Here is an 18217-nt window from a genome sequence, read left to right as displayed (position 1 = left end):
GACGTTATGGAGAGTTATACATGAATTTTATGCGGACGAGAAAAAGGTTCCAACTATTCCCATATTGCTTCCTGTGTTCCAAACACGTATTAATTTTCGTTGGCAACGCAAAACTATAAAAAAAAGTTTTACACGAAGTCGGTTTTAGCTTTAAAAAGTGCCAGAACAAGCGAAAGTTTATCACGGAGCGAAGCGATATAGTTTTAGCTAGAACTCAATATTTGAGAACAGTACGACGTTATGGAAACGTAAAAAGACCGATCATATTTTTGGATGAATCGTGTATAGACAGCTGCGTAACCTTCAGCAAATGTTGGCAAAGTGAGAACATGGAGATGTGGAAACCGGAAATGCCTCGCGACGCATAATTATTTTATGTGCCGGGGAGGAAAGGATTTTATACAGAATGTCAATTTAATGTACCAAGCCAATTCGACATCTGGCGATTATCATGTTCAGGTGAATTCCGCGATCTTCGAAAAGTGGACAAAGGAAAAACTTACTGAAAACTTTCCTGAATATGCTGTGGTCGTTATCGATAATGCCCCATATCACTCCATCCAATTAAACCAACCACCAACATAATCTAACCAAAAGCAAGAGATCATGGATTGGCTTTCTGTAAACAACGTTCCTCATTCCCCAGGCATGCGTAAAATTGAACTGTTAGGCCTAGTGAAAAAGAATGCGTCCACAACGAAGATATTCAAATTCAACATGATGTTCCAAGAGCATGGATTCGTGGCTTTGAGATTACTCGCATACCATTGCGACGTTAATACTATTGAGTATCTTTGAGCAGATGTGAAAAGGTTTATCCGTGACCGAAATGTAACTGGAGATATTGATATGACGACACTGTTTAAGTACACTGAACAGACAATTAACAGTGTTACCGTTGAAGAGTGGACGAAGCATTATTCTCATGTAGTGGAAACTACTATAGGGAGAGAAATAGAATCCTTGAAGAAGTATATGGTCCTACAGTGATTAGCGTAGGTGCGAATGATGATGATGATGATGATACTCTGATTACAGTGACGAATGAAGAGTCTAACCTAAGGTAAGTTGTTTCGTTTTATTTATTTATTTTGTTTAAAACGTTATTTCTTTATTTTATTGTTTAACCTTTTATTATTTATTTATTTATTTATTTATTTATTTAATTTACATATTTTATTGCCTTCACTTAGTAGTACATGCTGGGATGTGGGAGAAAGATAATCCAAGGAATCTGCTAGATCTTATTTTGAAGGTACTATTACCGGTGAATGAATGGTTACGCTCGTTACCTTACAATTAAGGGTTCCCAGCGGTGGGGACCCAAGTGGTTCGGATTCCATGTTAAACTATGAAATCTTATCTTGAGAGGATATCGTCAGCACACGGACATGAACAACTAGTCACTGACGAAATGCTTTCCCTCTTTCGCGGAAACTTTTAGTTCAAAGTTTTTATGAAGGAGAAGCCTGGCAAATATGATGTACTTATTACGATGTTAGCTGACTATGATCAACGATATGTTTATAACATGGAAATGTATGCCAGTAAGCAGCAGGGCACCACAGCTGCGTCCAGAGGACCAAGATCAGGTAGTGAAACAACTTATCACTCCAATAAAAAATACAGGTAGAAATGTTACAACAGACAGGTAATACACGTCAGGAGAATTAGCTGTGGAGTTGTACACTGAATATGGTATTAAGTTAGTAGGAATGTTGCAATGCAATAGAAAACACATATCTCAAGAACTGAAATCCGTCAAAAACAGGGAAGTGCATTCTAAAATGTTTGGATTCACGGATTCAAACTCCGGGAAGCCTCCGGTAACAATAATGTCACATATTGCTAAGGAAAAAAACGAAAAAAAAAAAAAAACTGTTGTTGCTGCTTTCAACACAACATGATAACGTAATATCTGATACTGGGGGGGGGGGAGAACAAATTAAATATCGACTTATTCTATAATGCAACGAAAGGTGGTGTGGATACGATCGATCAAATGGCACGTAAATACTCTACCGAGAGAAGCATACGGAGATGGCCTCTATCCCTCTTTTTTTTACGCTTATTGATATAGCATGTATTAACGCACTTTGCTTGTTTATAATGAACTTTTCTGGTTGGAATAAATAAAAAAAAAAAAAAAAAAAAAAAAAAAGAGATAGGAGACGCTTGTTTCTTCAGCAAGTGGGAACTGAACTCATTAAACCAAACGATGAAGAGCGGGCCAAAAATGTTACGGGCATGCAAACGTATGTAGTTTCTGCAATGTCAAACGTACTGAACCGTAAAATTACCAAACAACGTCAGGATACTACAAGGGTTTCAACAACCGTCAAAGGTAGGTGTCACATATGCAATAATGAGACGAGGACGAAACGTGAGAAACAAAACAAGCTTTCAAAAACAACAATTGTGTGTGCCAGATGCAACAGAGTTGTGTGTGGCAAACATAGGGAGAACGCAAATATCTGCAACAATTGTCAGCTCAACACTCATGATTCTGATTGACTACTTTATAGACCGTGAAATAGGGACTTGACACAAAGAGTTGAAAAGTAGAGGATTGTTTACATCAATGTCATAGTGGTATGTCAGAGACTTGAAAATTGGTGAAATGCAACCATGATCAAGTGTACGTGCTATTTACACATAAATCAGCATATCTTTATATATATATAAATAAAATTTGGAAATCTAATTATTAATGTTTCTTAATAAAACAAATTTTGAAACCAATAAGACCACGATTCGAAATAAAGCTATAGTGGACACTTTTTATCCCCCCTACCTGATCCAACCTGAAACGCGAAGCAGTTTGGTCTTTCGAGGGCTAAACTTCTAACTAGGTTCTTTGGTTTCGCTATGGAGTTTCAGTGGTAAGTAATGGAACAGATGGAATTTGTATACAGGAAAAACTATTCCGGGAGATAACTGTTGATGGAGAGACGGAATGTTATCCTTAATAGGAATGAGTTTCTAAGAATCATGAAACGCGTAAGAACAAGTGGCCGAACTATTGTTTACTTGGATGAAACCTAAATTAATGCGCACCATACAAAAAATAAACTCTGGATGCCCAAAAGGAGTTAGTTCCTTTGAAACATCCTCCAGGTAGAGGTGAAAGAACAATTGTCATCCCATGCAGGAATGTCAACAGGCTTTGTGAAAAACGCACTTTTAGTATTCCAGTAAAGAACGACGAAAGATTATCATAAAAAAATGGACAATGATAAATTTAAAAAGTGGTTTGAAGAGCAATTATTGCAAAATGTTCCGGACCACTCGCTCATAGTAATGGATAATGCGTCTATTCATTCACAGCAAACACACAAAGCACTGACTTCGAAAAGTAAGAAATCTGATATGGAACTGTAACTACAAGAGAACAATATTCATTTCGATAATACGATGCGCAGAGAAACACTTTACAAGGTGATTATTGAAAACCGGAAAGCGAGAACGAGAATACGAAATAGATATACGGCGCTTAACGGTTAGGATGATTGCTGATGAATTGAACATTAATCGCCAAGCAGTGTACGAAATTCTTATTCAAGGTCTGGGAATGAGAAAAATTTGGAAAATGGTACCAAAAAACTTGACAATTGAACAAAAGCAGCATCGAATGACTGTGTGTCGTAACCTCATCAACCGCATCGAAACTGAACCAGACATTTTCAAACATGTTGTGACAGGTGATGAGACATGGGTTTTCGAGTATGACCCTGAAACCAAAAGAAAGTGCTGAGTGGCACACAAGCAGCTCACTACGACCGAAGAAGGCCATGAAAAGCAGATCAAAAATCCAGGTCATGTTGATGTGCTTCTTTGATCATCAAGGCGTGATCCATAAGGAATTTGTTCCTCAAGGACAAACATTGAATCAACAATTTTACATCCAGGTCCTTGAAAGACTGAGGAATCGGGTCATTCGTGTCCGTCTTGACATGCCAATCATTGATCCTCCATCACGACAATGCGCCGTGACACACTGTTCTGTTAATGAGTATCTTGCAAATAAGGGCACTCCTGTTTTGCCACAACCCCCCTATTCCCCAGATCTCAGTCCCTATGACTTCTTCCTATTCCCCAAAATCAAAAATGCTGTTCGTGGCCATCCTTTGGGTCTGTAGAAAACATTGAAAGGATCGTGACACAGGAACTTCGAAGGGTGTCACTTGAGGATTTCCAGCAATGCTTCCGTGAGTGAGAGCAACGTCTGCTTCGGTGTGTAACTTCCCAAGGTAACTACTTCGAAGGTGACCATGTGCTTTTGTAATGCATTGTAAATAAACATGTTTTACAAACACTGTTTCATTACTTTTCTGACAGACCTCGTAGATCCTTTTATTAAAATTTGCGCTAGGATTGAATAGGATGTTAAGAGGCCATTCGATTGCCTGGCTTGTCATTTGAGAATAAATGAGTTTGCCTGCGAAATATTTTCTGGAGAATGTTTGATAATTGAATCGGATAACGGTAGAATTTAACGGGTAGAAATTTTGCGTTATTGCTTTCCTGGAACAGCGAGATCGGTACCTTAAATTAAAATAAAAATTAAACCAAATGTTGGGTTGACTGAATTTAATTAAACCAGATAAGACGCGTGGTTTATAAATCAATTCAATTGTGTATTTGATCAAACTAAATTTTCATTCCGTTTATCTTATTTGTAATTAGAGCAGCTTTCAATTATTATTGTTGAATTTATTGCTATTGTTATTATCAAGAACCCAATCGAATAGAAGTGGAAGCCGCTATAAAGAAATTAAAGAAACACAAATCTCCGGGTGTAGATGAAATTCCGGCTGAGTTAATTTTAGCTGGAGGCGAAAAATTGTGGAACAAGATACACAAACTCATTCTCCTTATCTGGAACAAGGAAGAATTGCCACAAGAGTGGAAAGAGTCAATCATTGTTCCAATTCACAAGAAAGGCGACAAAACTGACTGTAATAATTATCGAGGCATTTCTCTTCTGTCAACATCCTATAAAATCCTTTCAAATATTCTGTTAGCAAGATTGATCCCATACGCAGATGAAATTATTGGAGATTATCAGTGCGGATTTAGACGAAATCGATCAACTATCGACCAAATATTTACCATTCGCCAAATACTCGAAAAGAAGTGGGAATACAATACCCCGGTACATCAACTATTTATTGATTTTAGAAAGGCTTACGACTCGGTTAGGAGAGAAACATTATACAACGTTCTTACAGAGCTTGGAATACCGAGAAAGCTAATTAGATTAATTAAGATATGTTTATGTGAATCCCAAAGTAAAGTCCGGGTAGGAAAATTTTTGTCCACGAGCTTCCACGTCGAAAATGGCCTGAAACAAGGAGATGCGTTGTCGCCATTATTATTTAACTTTGTGCTGGAATACGCCATAAGGAAAATCAAAGATAGCAACCAGGGCCTAGAGTTGAACGGCATTCACCAGGTTATGGCATATGCTGATGATGTAAATTTAATAGGGGATGATAGGAGAACAGTAGAAATAAATGCAGAGATATTATTAAACGCTTGCAGGGACATGGGTTTAGAAGTAAATGCAGAGAAAACTAAATACATGGAAGTGCGTCGGGACCGTAATACGGCAAATTATGGAGGCGTTAAAATATTAAATAATACTTTTGATAAAGTGGATACTTTCAAATATTTAGGATCAATATTAACAGACGAAAATCATATTCACGAAGAAATTAAATGTCGACTAAAAGCAGGGAATTCGTGTTACTATTCGGTTCAAAATCTCTTGTCGTCGCGAATTCTGTCGAAGAATTTGAAGCTTAAAATATATAAAACGATAATCATGCCTGTTGTTCTGTATGGTTGCGAAACATGGTCGCTTACTCTGAGGGAAGAACATAGACTGAAAGTATTTGAGAACAGGATCCTGAGAAGAATATTCGGATCCAAGAGGAACGAGAATGGGGAATGGCGGAAGCTTCATAACGAGGAACTACATAGTTTATACGGTTTACCCAACATTGTTAGGATCGTCAAGTCTAGGAGGCTTAGGTGGGCAGGTCATGTAGCTAGAATGGAAGAAAGTAGAAACGCTTTCAAAGTCTTGACTGGTAGACCCATAGGAAAACGACCATTAGGAAGACCTAGGCGCAGATGGGAGGATAATATTAAGATGGATCTCGCAGAGATAGGAATACAAAGTAGAAACTGGATGCAATTAGCTAAGGATAGAAGTCAGTGGAGAGCTTTTGTGAACGCGGCACTGAACCTCCGGGTTCCATAGGCCATAGAGTTAGTTAGTTAGTTAGTTAGTTATTATCAACATTAAATTGGTATTGAGTTAAAATATAAATAGTTTTTTTTTTATTATTTTTTTATTGAGTTAAAATATAAATAATAAATTATATGCACTTAGGATTTGTCAAAGGAGCTTGTTTCAATACGTAAATTGGTCATTTCCTGGAATTTAGAATGATTTTGCTTGAATTATTTTTGTCAGGAAATTAGTAATGGAAAATATTCCTTGAAGCATCTTTTTAACAAGCGCCCTGCAACACCGTATATTCAACTTCGGAATATTTTTTTCATTATTTTATTTATTGTTAATAGCAACCGACAGTTTTGAGTAACGGCTGCAAGGAGTGCTACAAGGGAAAGTCTGTAAAAAACGTGGACAGATGAAACTCATTGAGGAGGAATATTTCTATGGTTTATTAATGAGGGAATGGATATAATAATTAATATTGGATAATATTGGAATCACACATATTATAGTGTGTTTAGTAACAGAAACGTATCAGCGATATGTTTTTGTCACACCTAACATAATAAAAAAGAAATATGAAGATGTAACATGATATTAGCTATCACTAACTGAACAAGAGATTTAAATAATATTTACCTAATCGAAATAGTTCACCAGATCTGCAATAATATTATAATCCACTGTGGAACTATGCAATCTGTTGTTGCTCCACTATAATATTTAATTTCATTTCTCGCTCTTTTACTTAATCTCAGTCACGTTTTTCAAATTAATCTTATAGTTCAATAACAATTATTACTTACGTTAAAGTTAGTATAAAAGTAAGAACGAAACCACTTACATTTTTGAATCAACTCTAGAGTGAAATCTTCAATGAAATCCAATGGAAACTTTCAATTAAAAAATATATATCTACTTAGAATGCCTTTCTTTGCTTTACATAATACCAAAAATTTCTGAATTCGTGACATAAGTTCATATTATTTTATGTACAAATTCATATTCGCTAATTACTTTATATACACACACATGTAAACGAACACGCGCATACGATAAATATATACAATATTTCGTACCATTTTCAATGATATATTAAAAATATTTTGTATCAATTTTGTAAATCACAGTTAAACACGTCAAAATTTTCAAAAACAATTAAAGCTGCACGAGTTAGGTGTTATAGAAACACCACCGTTTCTCTTACCTGGCAGAAGACTCTGCAGAACTCTTTTTCTTCAGTTTCTCAATTTTTCTGTCATATAACGTTTCTATATCTCTCACTTTCTTTTCGAGTTCAGCATTTCGCTTTGCACAAACGTCCTCCATCTTCTCTTTGACCTTTAACAAAGACTCCCGGAAACCGTCTTCTACCCGCTTAAATTCCCCCCGATAATGATTGTCTTTCTCCACTATATATTTCTTGTAAGCTTGTATCTTTTGTTTCAAAGCACGATTTTTTGTTTGCACTTCTTCACACTTTTCCATGTCTTTTAAATGTTTCTCTTTCATCTTTTGCACTTCATCTGTCCATTTTTTCACCACATCAGTCATTAAATTCCTCTCCTTCAGCATTGCATCTTCCTTCTCCTTGAGTTCTTCCGTCAACTGTTTCACATTCTCCTCCAAATTCTTCACTTGCTCTTCTAGTTCTTTAGTTTTAAATTCTTGTTCCATTTTATGACTTTCAGCTTCCTCTTTCAGGGTAGCCATCAATTTCTCTTGTTCCTTGCACATTGCTGCTTTCAACTTCTCGATCTCTTCACCTTTGACCTGCATCACGCTTTTCAGCGTTGCCAACGTTTTGGTATAGGTTGTTTCAACGTGAGATATCCGTGCTTGACATTCTTCTTCCTTTTTACGGTAAACACTCTCTACTTCTTTTATTTTCTCTCGGAGAACTTTTGCTTCTTCTTGTTCGTTCTGCAGTTCTTTGTCCGTATTGACAGATTGTTCGCAACGTTTTACTGGAGAAGTTCCGATGCATTTTGATGGACGTTTGTACTTGTCATTGAGAATGGATTCTATGTCTTTTTCATATCGTTCAACAAAGGCAACCTGCAAAATGAAACACTAACTTATTCCCTGCTGTAAAAACAAAAACAACCAAATAAACTATCAACATTTATTTAATAAATTACCAATTCATTTGCATATAGAGGATAACTTAAGATTATTGCAGGCGTATCGGTGAAAGAAAAGGGACAAATAAATAAATTCAACGTTGCAGATATAGGCGGATATTTTTTTCAAACGCAGTCACAAAGGATAGTTACAGCAGATAGACTTTGATACAACCCTACCAATAATTAACATTGGTAAAAGTGTATACATACATACATATACATAAAAATAAAGACAGCTTATTTACTAACAGAGGCAAACGAACATGCATACATAAATTGCTAAAGATGTGGCTTCTAAAATGCATGATTAAACTTCTATCGATGTTAATAGATGTGGTTAGTATCACCACCTACTGGTTTAAGTCATCTGGCGAGAATTCATGTAACTGGTTGATGAGTTCGTAAAGCAATTCTAATAGTTCATGGTTTATCTACGACGTTGACATATCATCAAATATTTGGTTAGCCCTAGTGGCTGAAGCCTCTGGTGGACATACCATTATATAGCACTTTCATCTTATTTTGACCTTAAGAGTAGCTTTTTATGGCCCAAGGGTGCCATTTTTAAAACGTCGATATATATATATATATATATATATATATATATATATGGTAAGGTCGGCCGAATAGGGTCAACGTCTGAATAGGGTTAAATTTGCGTTTGACGTGAAATGTGGAACAGAAACTGGCGAACCTGTGCTACTGTCTGGTGACATTCTTTAGACATAGCTAGTCTTAGAAAACAAAGAAAAGAAGCAGTCTGAAGGTACATTCAGGAAGAAAAGTGTGCGGAAATTACTCTCTAAAAGGTAAGTATATGGAAAATTTAGTTAATTTAAATTTTCAAGGTAACTGTTTTATGTTGTTTCTCTCATGTGCTATATCGTATCAGTAAGAAATTTTGTATGTAGTTACTTCATAGTGTGTGTGACCTGAGGTAGTGGAGTCATGCGATACAGGTGCATGACAGTGTTCCCAATACTCATAAAACAATTTGTTACGGATATGGGTGATTAGGGTCAGTAAAATGTGGGCGAAAAGGGTCACACATTTTCGATAACAAAATATATTATAAGAGGCATTTAGAATATCATTCTTGGTTTCATGTAATTTTTTCGCCAGTTCGAGTATATCAATGTTACTAATTTACTAAAGTTACCGTAGTTACTAAACGTACTTAAGTGTACTTTAACTTGCTTGCTAAAGTTACTTACTAACTTAACCGTAAAAAATTTAAAGTTACTGATTAATTTTATTCTATATTTTTTTTTTCTTTCAGATGGCGAGATATCGGCGAAAAACGCAACAACAATGGACAAAAGAACAGATGCAGCGGGCAATAGAGGCATATAAAGAACGAAGGAGCCAAATACATGCGGTAGATTTGTTTAATGTGCCACACTCTTGTCTCCAGAGAAGGCTACATCAACATGTACGTGATCCATTGAAAAGTATAAAACAACGTTGAGGGCAGACAGTTTTCAAAAGAGCAAAAGAAAGAACTAGTATCCAGAATTCTCAAGCTGTCTGGGTGTGGTTTTGGGTTAGATCGTAATGACATACGACGTGCTGCGTACTTATTTGCAGAAAGTAACGGGTTGAAGCACAACTTTTCACGTGTATATCGGCTGGCTGGTATTGAGTGGTTACAACTGTTTCGAAAGCGCAATCCTCAGATATCCTTGCGCAAACTAGAAGGACAATCCATTGCTAGAAGTGATGGTTTGAACAAAGAAACCGCCGCAAAGAACAGAAGAAGATCCACCTGGGAAATATGCAATCAATCGAACATTTTCATTGTCTGATGATGAAGATCTTTTAGAAAATGTTGAAACACAAAGTTCTAAGCAATCGGAAGAAAATACAGTGTGAAAATTTTGCTTTGTGTCATACTACGATCCTCGTTCCCAAGATTCGGGTTCTTGGATCAGATGTCAAGGTAAAGGTACAGAATGGTATCATGAAGTCTGCGTCGAAGCTGAAGGTAAAAAGTCTTATTGTGGCAAGTGTAGGCACATCTAAGCTTGAAATTTCTATGTGACGAAAGTGTACTCACGTAAAAACTACCAGCGACTTATTACATTCTTCAACACTCGTAGTGAAATAACGTGTGTCAGGCTTTATTAAAACATTACTTTTTTTTTTTCCCCCAACAATAAATAGTTATCGCTTTCTATCTTATGTGTTAGCATAAAACTAATATTTATCTTGAGCAACTAATACAATGTACAATTTGTATCAGCTACTTTTTTAAAATTTATGCGCCTCTTAGACTTGTGTTCGAGTTTTTAAAAATGTAATACAATTTTCTTAACAATGAATAGTTCTAGGCTCCTATTTTGGGCCGCCAGTCTGTCAGTGTGCAATGTAGAAATGTTATTATGTGTATCTTGAGTGAATATATTAATATTTGTATGTATTTTAACAGGTTTTTAATGACCTCTTTCACCTTATTCATTGATCCTTTTCACCCGACAGAGATTGAGTGAATAGGGTCATGCTCAACTTTTATAATTTTAAAAATAACGTTTTAAGAATTACGAATAAGACCAAACGAATTGAGAAATGTGAAGGAATGATGTATGTATATAAAACAAGAAAAAACAAGAAATTAATGTATCATAATTCTGAGTAATTCTTCTTTTTCTTTTTCCTGACCCTATTCGGTCGACCATACCCTATACATATATATCCATTATTTTATGACATCTATAACCCAACGGAAAATTAACACGCAGGTACTAACAAATAAAAATGGTGTATTTGTTTCTTTTTCCCTTTCTGCTGAGCGAACAAATACATGAATATCTGAATTCGTCACTTCTTTGCGCAAGAAATGTTTCCCACAGATTTGAGCTGGGTGACATGAGGAAAAGAAGAAGAAATTTCACATTAGAATGGACTGCCATCTGGTAAGACACTCTTGGACAGTGACAAGTATCAGTAGAAATATAATTCCTACTTTTACCTATTTATTGACAAAGACCCCTACCTACTTCCCTAGTCACTCGCCCTTTGAGAAGTACTTGGCACGATTGTAGTACTTATAAATAATTCGGAGGGGAAAAAAAGGAAAGAAAATGTTAATATCGTGAACATTTCAATGCTGAAAAAAGAAGTATGGCAACAGAATCGTACTTCTAGTGTCACTTCAGATGGTCAAGATAAAGAGAGAAATTAAGTGAAGTTATTAAAATACCAATGAATTTTACATACGCAGGATTAAAGTTAAGAGAAAGTAGTCGAGTCTGAAATATAACGGTGGCCAATTTACGCAGTAATCAATAATGTGTATCTTTTGGAAAACTGCAGGTTGTAAGAACTACGATTAAGTTAAGTGGATTTCAAAATTTACAGCTCCAAGTACATATGGATCCTGACTGATTCTTACCCATGCGATCAAGTTGTTGCTATTACACCAAAATATTGTTGGACAAAATTATGTAATGTTGCGCGCGCTGTAACACTGTAGTTGCAGCGTTTCATAGTTACAATCTCCGAGGTATCAAATTTAATATTTATATTAGTTAATAACGAATGTGATGTTTTACGGAGAGAATGGGGTCTCCGTAGCAGTCGGTTCCAAGTGGTCGACATATAACGTCGGGGCACGCTTTTACGCTTAGGATAGCGCCTCAGTGAAATAGATGGCAGGGAACAAGGCAAGAGGATGGACTAGAAAAATGGCAGCGGAAAAGAATAGTAACGGATCACGAGTAGTGTATCTGCATCTAATTATCGACTCAGAGAAAAAATAAAAGCTCAGGAGAAGAGGAGACATAATGCTGTGCAGAAGTGTTGCCAGTGCGAGTAGTCATGGATCCACGAGTGATATCTCTTCATAACCATAGGCTCTGGGAAACAGTAAAAGGAAGGAAGAGAGGAGGGAGAATGTCTAGAGAAGTGTTGGCAGCCTACGAATAGTCATGGATTAACGAGTGATGTACTTGCATAATCACAGACACAGACAAAGAGTAGAAGCCAATTAGAAATTATATTTTTCTGGTCTTTTGACATTAATGACCATTCTAGCCCATCACATCATGAGGGACGATGTCCCTCGGCGATGACACTATCCGAGGAAGTGGAGAAGGAAGAAAGGAATGCGGAAGTGGCCTGGAAACATAATGTTAGATACCAGCCTGTGTGAATGAGGAAATTCCCGGAAAAACCTCATTCCAGATGGCTGACCTGAAAAAGCTTTTACACATTTTTGACCGGGTCTCACCTGGAATTGAACCTAGGACCGCCAGTAAGAGCTAAGGAGAGGACGAAGAAACGTGAAGAGGGGTGTTAGTAGTGTACAAGTAGTCATGGATTCACGTGTAATGTATCCGCAGACCAACTTTTTTTTTTTTTTTTTAAGTAGCAAAATGTGAAACAGTTTTGTATCGCACTCGCGGCAGCCAAGAAAAACATTATTATTATTTCATACAGTGAAATAGACAGTGAAACAGTAGTATGATAATGAAAAGTGAAGTGAGGAAAAAGTAACAGCAATTATATTTTAAAAAAGTTTTAACTTTGACATTCTACAGATTGTTCAAGCTGGTAACTATTTCCGAATGTGTCCATATTTTTTTTTTTATAATAATAATAATAATTAAGTTTTGAATCCGTAATGACTTGAAGAAATAGATGATTGGGATTACGCACCACGAAGTCAACTTCATTTTTTATGATAAAATAACTTATTTCGCACAGAATCCAATTTCTAATTGTAGCCAACTGCTTCTCGAATCCAATGCGTTCTCCATATTTTAAACATTTTAAACCGAACACTATTTTGTTTTTCGTAACTTCAATGTAAAATTAAAAAGAAAAATGAAATCTTTGAGTTTTACGTCCCACGGATATGCCGGCTAGCTAAAGGAGACGGTGATTATGAGAAATGAATGAAAATGGTGGAATGAAGAAAGTGAGAGGAAACGGGAGAACCCAAGGAAACCCACGCACGGTATTTGTCCAGCACAAAGTTCACGTGGCGGGGGCTGGGATCGAACCCGGGATCCCAAGCAGCAGAGATGAACGCTCTACCACTGAGCCACCGCGGCCCCTTTCAATGTAAAATAAGTAAACACAGCAAAACAGATATATATTTCTAGGCCAATACTATAAAACAAAATATGAAAAAAATAAAGAGGACAGAAAATAGTACTGCTAAGATCTAATATTTTACCTAGTAATCTAGTTTTTGAAAAATAAGCTAAAGTCTTGGATTTGGAGAGTCGATTGAACCACTTTCTTTACAGACAGAATAGTGTCGAAGAGGATATGGTCTTTGTCATCAGTTCTACGGTTTGTTTCCAATAATTTGGTTTGTAATCAGTAGTAGATTGTGTTCTTGAGAGCCAAAAGACATCTAAAGGTAAACGTCGGGTTTCCAAGAAGACTAATCACTAAGCTTTAATTATATGTAAGATCGAAAGAGGACCACTCTATCGTAAAGGAAAGATAATGATAAACTGTTTTCTGTTGCAAAAATAGCCCACTTCGGTAAAAAATTATGATGATAGATGCATCGAATTTTGCGATACAATTTTTCGTCTGTATCGCATTTCTAGGATTTTGTGTAGCAAACTGCGATGCGACACCACTTAAATAAAACGCTGCTGCAGATCCATCGGCTCATCGATATTCTTGTTAGACTGTCACTACCCATCTTTAGTGAAGCCAGGTTCCTTGTATGTTCGTGTGATTTGGTTTGATTTGATTTGAGTTTATCGTCCCGTTCAGCAGCGAGGTTATATGAGACGTGGACCTACTGATTAACGTAGAATCCGAACCACATGAGCTCCCGCCGAGAATCGAACCCGGGTCTCCCGCGCCAAAGGCGCGTACGCTAACCGCTTAGCCACAGAGGAGCTCTCGTGTGATTTGGTGAGAATGAGAGCCTCAAACTGTGACACCACAGAATACTGAGTTGGACAGGACTGATCTATGGCCTGTGCAGAAAGAAATTATATGTGACATTTCTTTAAAAGCATGTTTCTTCTTTATTCTCATATTATCAAAAGGGCAAAGACCAAAAGAGGTAAACTAATGAACCTCAATACGCTCAGGAGTTTTAACAAGAAATTCCGACTGCTGAAAGCTTTCGATTCTTTCCTGGAGCCAGTGGTGTAAATTTTCTGGAAAATTTTGAAACAGGAAGTTTTCCGATTCATAAAAACATCGTTGTTTAGCCGTAAAATTTATTTGTAAGAAATATTGTCTGAGAACAGTTTCATGAAGTGAAAATCTAACGATTCTTCATTACTGCAAAACTGTTTAAAAAATTTCAATGTATTCTTCCCTCAGAATTCACCTTTGATCTCACAAATTCATATTTCGTTAATTTAATGCGAAATACGATGTTTTCTCATAACTTTAAACACAATAAAATTAAAGCATTTCTTATTATTTTCTGTTAGAAAAATAATCTTCATAAGGAAGTGGAACTTCTATGTTTTATGTAGTTATTACATAGGCAGGCGTATATGTGAAGAAATAATGGAATTTTCTGTTTTTGAAATAATTGATAAATCTTCAAAGGTTTCTTTTCGCTTTCTTGTTTAAACAAAGGTATGATATATTTGTGCTCTACGAACTGGATTCCCTGTTCTTTTTACACACACACACACACAGAGAGAGAGAGAGAGAGAGAGAGAAACATTATGTAAGTTTTTAATTGCCAACTCAAAGTATTAGAAAATTTTCCGGTTCCCGAAGCTAATTGGAAAATTATAATTTGTTGCTAACTTTCCCCTACAGGTATTCAATTTTATAACTCAATATGCAGTTAAATATACTGGAAAAATTTCCCCTTAACATCACTATACATAATATTCAAAATGTTCCGGGTTATGAAAAGTTTTTCCACTTGTTTCTATACCGTACTGAAAATTTTTCGATCCATGAAAATTCCTTTCACTTGTTTCTACACAGAAATAAAACTTTCCGATTCATAAAAAGTTGTTTTACTTTTTGCTTCAAAATGATGGAAAATTTTCCGACTTTATCAATTTTTCCATACACGACAGAAAACTTTTCGATTCATGAAAAATTGTTCCTACACAGTACCGGAAAATTCCTGAGCCATCAAAATTTTCAGATTCTTTAAACGATCTTCCACTTTCAACATTTCTATACGTGAAGTCAATCAATTTTATGGTTAATGAGAAATTATTACTTGATCACTGATATTTGTTTAGAACGGAAAATTTTCCACCTCACATCACTAATTGGAGCCTTGTTCACGGAGGATAAAAATAGGGGGGAAAAAGAAGTAAAGTAGATACGAGTTGGTTAAGCAAAGAATGAGGATGAATTATTATGATAATTAATAATACATACAGTGTTGGCACAACAAAAAACATTAACATGAGCTGACAATTTTTCCTCTGAACAAAATAATATATAATTTGAGCCTGCCAGTTTGTAATAAACTTATTTGTGCATTATTTTTTGTGTACCCGGCTCAGACGATTTAATTTCTTTTTATTTCAAAAGGCTGCTACATTTAAACAAACAGTGTATCTGAGCGTTGTGCATTCTCACGGAATAGCAACATCCAGCAGACGAAGCAGCCAGCGGCCTTGGCAACCAACGGCAGCCAATTACAGTCCTACCTGTGCTTACGTCACTCTGGTAGGTGGAACTCGCGTGAACCGCGAGAACAAGAGAGAAATTGAGTGACGTGGCTTTCATTGGGCGCCAGAACCAGAACCATGATAGGAAGCATTTCACACTCACTGCGATAAAAATTTGGCGAGAAATATAAAAATCAATATATCCGTTTATAATTTTATATATGTAGAACATCGATACATGTTATTGCGAAAATATTACCTTGTATTTTCGAAGGAATGTAAGTATAGTGCTATATTAAATATAACTTCCAAATTTGTGCGTGTCATTGACTTTACTGCGACCTATAGTTAGTCGTCACATGTGCTTTCTCTTTGTTGTGCATGGTGCAATATATTGGTATAATTGAATTCTTGGAGTGTCTAACTGAATTTCAGGTTGAACGATGCTGAAATTTTATCCTAATCGTAAGTTTAATGTTGTTAGTTAAATTTTCGCCTATGTGTGATTAGCGGTGAAAGAAGCTATTGCTTTGTGATAACCTGTTTCGCCGTTAACGCTCGGATAAAAGATTCGATTAATGACTATCTATTGTAATGTTTGCTCTACTTGGATTACCATCCTACGGAGTAAACATCACAAGTTCACAGCGTGTTACACTACAATCTGATGTGTGACCGGCAGCAATCGACAAGATGTCTTTTGCACTGCTTTAACCTGATGGGTTCGGTAATTTTTTTATCTCCTTTATGTTTTTATTACTTTTCCTCCTACTTTTCTTCTTCGTGAACAAAGCTTCAGGGGAAGACCATAAGCTTGTAAAGTATAAGGCTGCATTTGTGCAACGCGATTATTGTACGACAGAAATCGCACAAACTTGTATTCCTACGTTTCTACTTCGATTGTACTTGTGCGACTTAGAAAAAAAGGAGTTTGCTGATAAACATAGCAGTTAAGGTTACCATCAACACTACTCGTGAATTCTTCTTAATATCGTCCGGGCACTGTATACCTCACGAAACAAATTAAACTGAAGCATCATAAAAGTTTATAACACAGAGAATACTTAAAATTACCTTTTCGGCTTCAATTTGTTGTCTCATTTCCTTTATAAGTTTTTCTCTTTCCTCTTCAATTTTTCTAACTTCTTCCCGATATTCTTCTCGAAATCTTTCTTCCAGTTTCTTTTCTTGGGCTTTTAATTTTACTCTTAATATGTCTTCCATCTTTTCTCGTTGCAACACCAGTTCTTTCTGATGGCGTTGCGTCACTGTCTCAAGCTCCAATTTCATTTTTTTACATTCATTCTGTAACTAAATAAATAAATAAAAATAAAAAAAGTAATAATATAATCTCAAATCATCACATAACAACAGAATCAAGACAGGAATTTATATGAGTCGTTTACACTGAGCATAATAAATCTGCTTAATACCCACTATACTTTGGAAAATCACTTTCTAATTGTATAATTAATTCAAAGCACGATAATTAAACAAACAAAACAAAATAAAACAAAAAAAGGAAAAAGAAAAATATCAACAACACAGTATATGATATATGGGCTTAGGTTCAATTCCTGGTGGAAGTTCTCTCCGACACAAAAGCGATTATCACAGATATAGCACGGTAAGCTGATATTTGACCTTAATAAACTCAAAATGTGACAAGACGAGATGGGGAAGTTTTACTTGACGGTAAACAATACTGTAATCTTCATATCACACTGAACTCACTTGCGACAGGAAGTGGGATGTTTGCTCGCGTGATGAGTTTTAGACAAAGTTCTAGGAAGAAAGGATCTGCTTTACGAAGTCAGAGCAGACTTATTATTTACAATGTACTCAAATTTGTACAATACGAACCAATACACGGTTCATATACGATTTCGCTCAAACAAGTGCAGAAGAGGAATCAATATATGGATCATGTACGATTCCGCTCAAACAAACGGAGAAGAGGGTTACCGCAGCTACTCGATATGTCCCTTGCGAGAGTCAAGAAAGTGAAACAAGAGTTTATCAAAACTGATGATCAGCTATAAACGCCAGGGAAAAGAAGAAGACCGTCTATGGAATCACGAGAAAAATAACTTCAAAGTTTAGATGGATATATTTAAAAACAATTCTATTAAATTCAGAGTCCTCAAAATTTATTCAAGCGTGGGCAGTTTTATCATTGAAACAAGTGGTAGTTCAGATATCTCGCACTTTAACAATTGACATAAACGGTAGTTCAAATACCGCAACTTTTACAGAACATTTTTCTCATGATC

The 18217-nt window shown here is 36.0% G+C and overlaps 1 protein-coding gene across 2 annotated transcripts in view; it reads right to left on the bottom strand.

The window, feature by feature from the left end:
- Positions 1-6750: 6750 nt before the first annotated feature.
- The window catches only part of LOC145678525 (uncharacterized), a 102707-nt gene continuing 91240 nt past the window's right edge, over positions 6751-18217 (bottom strand). For both annotated transcript variants that reach the window (XM_081748771.1, XM_081748772.1), the window contains exons 13-14: positions 17019-17255; positions 6751-8305 (exon numbers count right to left, since the gene is read on the bottom strand). In XM_081748771.1, coding sequence (XP_081604897.1) covers positions 7451-8305; positions 17019-17255 — 1092 coding nt within the window. In that variant the 3' untranslated portion in view covers positions 6751-7450. The remainder of the gene's footprint in view (positions 8306-17018; positions 17256-18217) is intronic.

The sequence above is a fragment of the Thermobia domestica genome, chromosome 2 (genome assembly GCF_964235325.1).
Source record: "Thermobia domestica chromosome 2, izTheDome1.hap1.1, whole genome shotgun sequence".
In the NCBI taxonomy this organism is placed as follows: Eukaryota; Metazoa; Arthropoda; class Insecta; order Zygentoma; family Lepismatidae; genus Thermobia; species Thermobia domestica.
This window is presented reverse-complemented; position numbering and strand designations above follow the sequence as displayed.